The 1,636-nt window shown below is 41.9% G+C and overlaps 1 protein-coding gene across 5 annotated transcripts in view; it reads right to left on the minus strand.

The window, feature by feature from the left end:
• Positions 1-1,258: 1,258 nt before the first annotated feature.
• Positions 1,259-1,636, minus strand: part of UBC (ubiquitin C) — a 26,672-nt gene continuing 26,294 nt past the window's right edge. For all 5 annotated transcript variants that reach the window (XM_019538943.1, XM_019538942.1, XM_019538940.1 and 2 more), the window contains one exon: positions 1,259-1,615. In XM_019538943.1, the coding sequence (XP_019394488.1) occupies positions 1,334-1,615 (282 nt within the window). In that variant the 3' untranslated portion in view covers positions 1,259-1,333. The remainder of the gene's footprint in view (positions 1,616-1,636) is intronic.

A 1,636-nucleotide genomic window follows, 5' to 3' on the forward strand; every position in this document is an offset into this window, starting at 1 on the left:
ACTTCTGGCGATTGATTTTGGGACTAACAACCCGCAAACAAGGATTCTCATCTTTCATATAGAAACTGCCCAGTTTCAAATGCAGTCTATCAAGTACAGACTTGAGACCCAGTGATGCACTAGACTGCAATGCCTACCTGGTACTGCTGAGCCAATCCAATCTCTCTAGCTAGTTCTCTCCTGTAGCAGATCTGATGTGCACCCTTCCTTGCGATTGGCAGCTATTCCAGCAAGTTTTGTATTAAAATTTAGTTCATTTGACTTCCTTCCCTTGGTAGTGATAAGTTGGAATCATTAAATCCCAACTGTAAGAATAAGTTAATTTACTGACTGATTACAAGTTTTAGATGCACATGCCTTATAGTGCAACAGGCAAAAAGAAAAAAACAAACAAGAGATTTGACTTGATCTGCATTAGCCTACTGTTCTAATTACAGCATGCTAACCTTGTCTTTAGTATGTAAAGGTAATCAGAAATGCTATCTGAATTACTTGTTTCAGATAACCTAGCCATAGTATCACTGTTTATGGAATTCTTTAGTTGTGATCACAAATGCTATACAGCAAATCCAAAAGTTGCTTAAATAGAAGGGATGTGCAAAAACTCTAGCAGGAAGCAGTGTTGCCATACAAACACCCACAAGCATTCAGCTCAAAAGCAGCTTAATTTGCCTGAGAAGTCTTAAAGGTGACACGTTTATGCTAAACTTTTAGAATACCTGTAGTGTTCCACAATTTATTCCCCCGTAGAGATCTCTTAAGCAGATGTATTGCATGCAGTTGTTTTGTACCGCTGCGTGAACAAGTTTACAGGGAATCTTAACTTTTTTTGCCTTCCTTCTCCCATGAAGATATTGATATTGAAGTCCTCAAATACTTTCAGCTCATCAGCCCACAGAAACTATTATCTGGCCACTAATCCACATACATTGCATCTTCCATCCATTAGTCACTCATTTTCTCTGGGGTTTGTCTAAGCAATTAATTTACCTTAACTAGGAACTGGCTACTAGAGGGGTATAAAGCTTAATATTAAAGCTTAATTAAGATTAGTCTAATGCTGGGTTTGCATACAACAAGAATTCAGGGAAACCTGACATTTAGACCTTATCACCTATTCAACATGCACAACCACTGCAGCGAAGGTAATATACTAACAGGGACAGCAATTCAGTTTGTCAGCTATGTTTGCCACACTAGATGAATATGAACTACAACTAAGCATTTGCTTACTAGTGTAATTTAAAGAGACATCAACTTAGTGAATGCAACAGCTTTATTGGGATGAAGTGCAGTGAAATCATCACATGGATGCCAGCAGTATATAGCTAGTTCAGTTACCACCCCTCAGGCGCAGCACCAGGTGCAGGGTGGACTCCTTCTGGATGTTGTAGTCGGACAGGGTGCGGCCATCTTCCAGCTGCTTGCCAGCAAAGATGAGCCTCTGCTGGTCAGGGGGAATGCCTTCTTTGTCCTGGATCTTGGCCTTCACGTTCTCAATGGTGTCACTGGGCTCCACCTCGAGGGTGATGGTCTTGCCCGTCAGGGTCTTCACGAAGATCTGCATGCCACCCCTCAGGCGCAGCACCAGATGCAGGGTGGACTCCTTCTGGATGTTGTAGTCAGACAGGGTGCG

Source organism: Crocodylus porosus, unplaced genomic scaffold, assembly GCF_001723895.1.
Source record: "Crocodylus porosus isolate Cpor-Errol unplaced genomic scaffold, CroPor_comp1, whole genome shotgun sequence".
NCBI classification, from domain to species: domain Eukaryota; kingdom Metazoa; phylum Chordata; order Crocodylia; family Crocodylidae; genus Crocodylus; species Crocodylus porosus.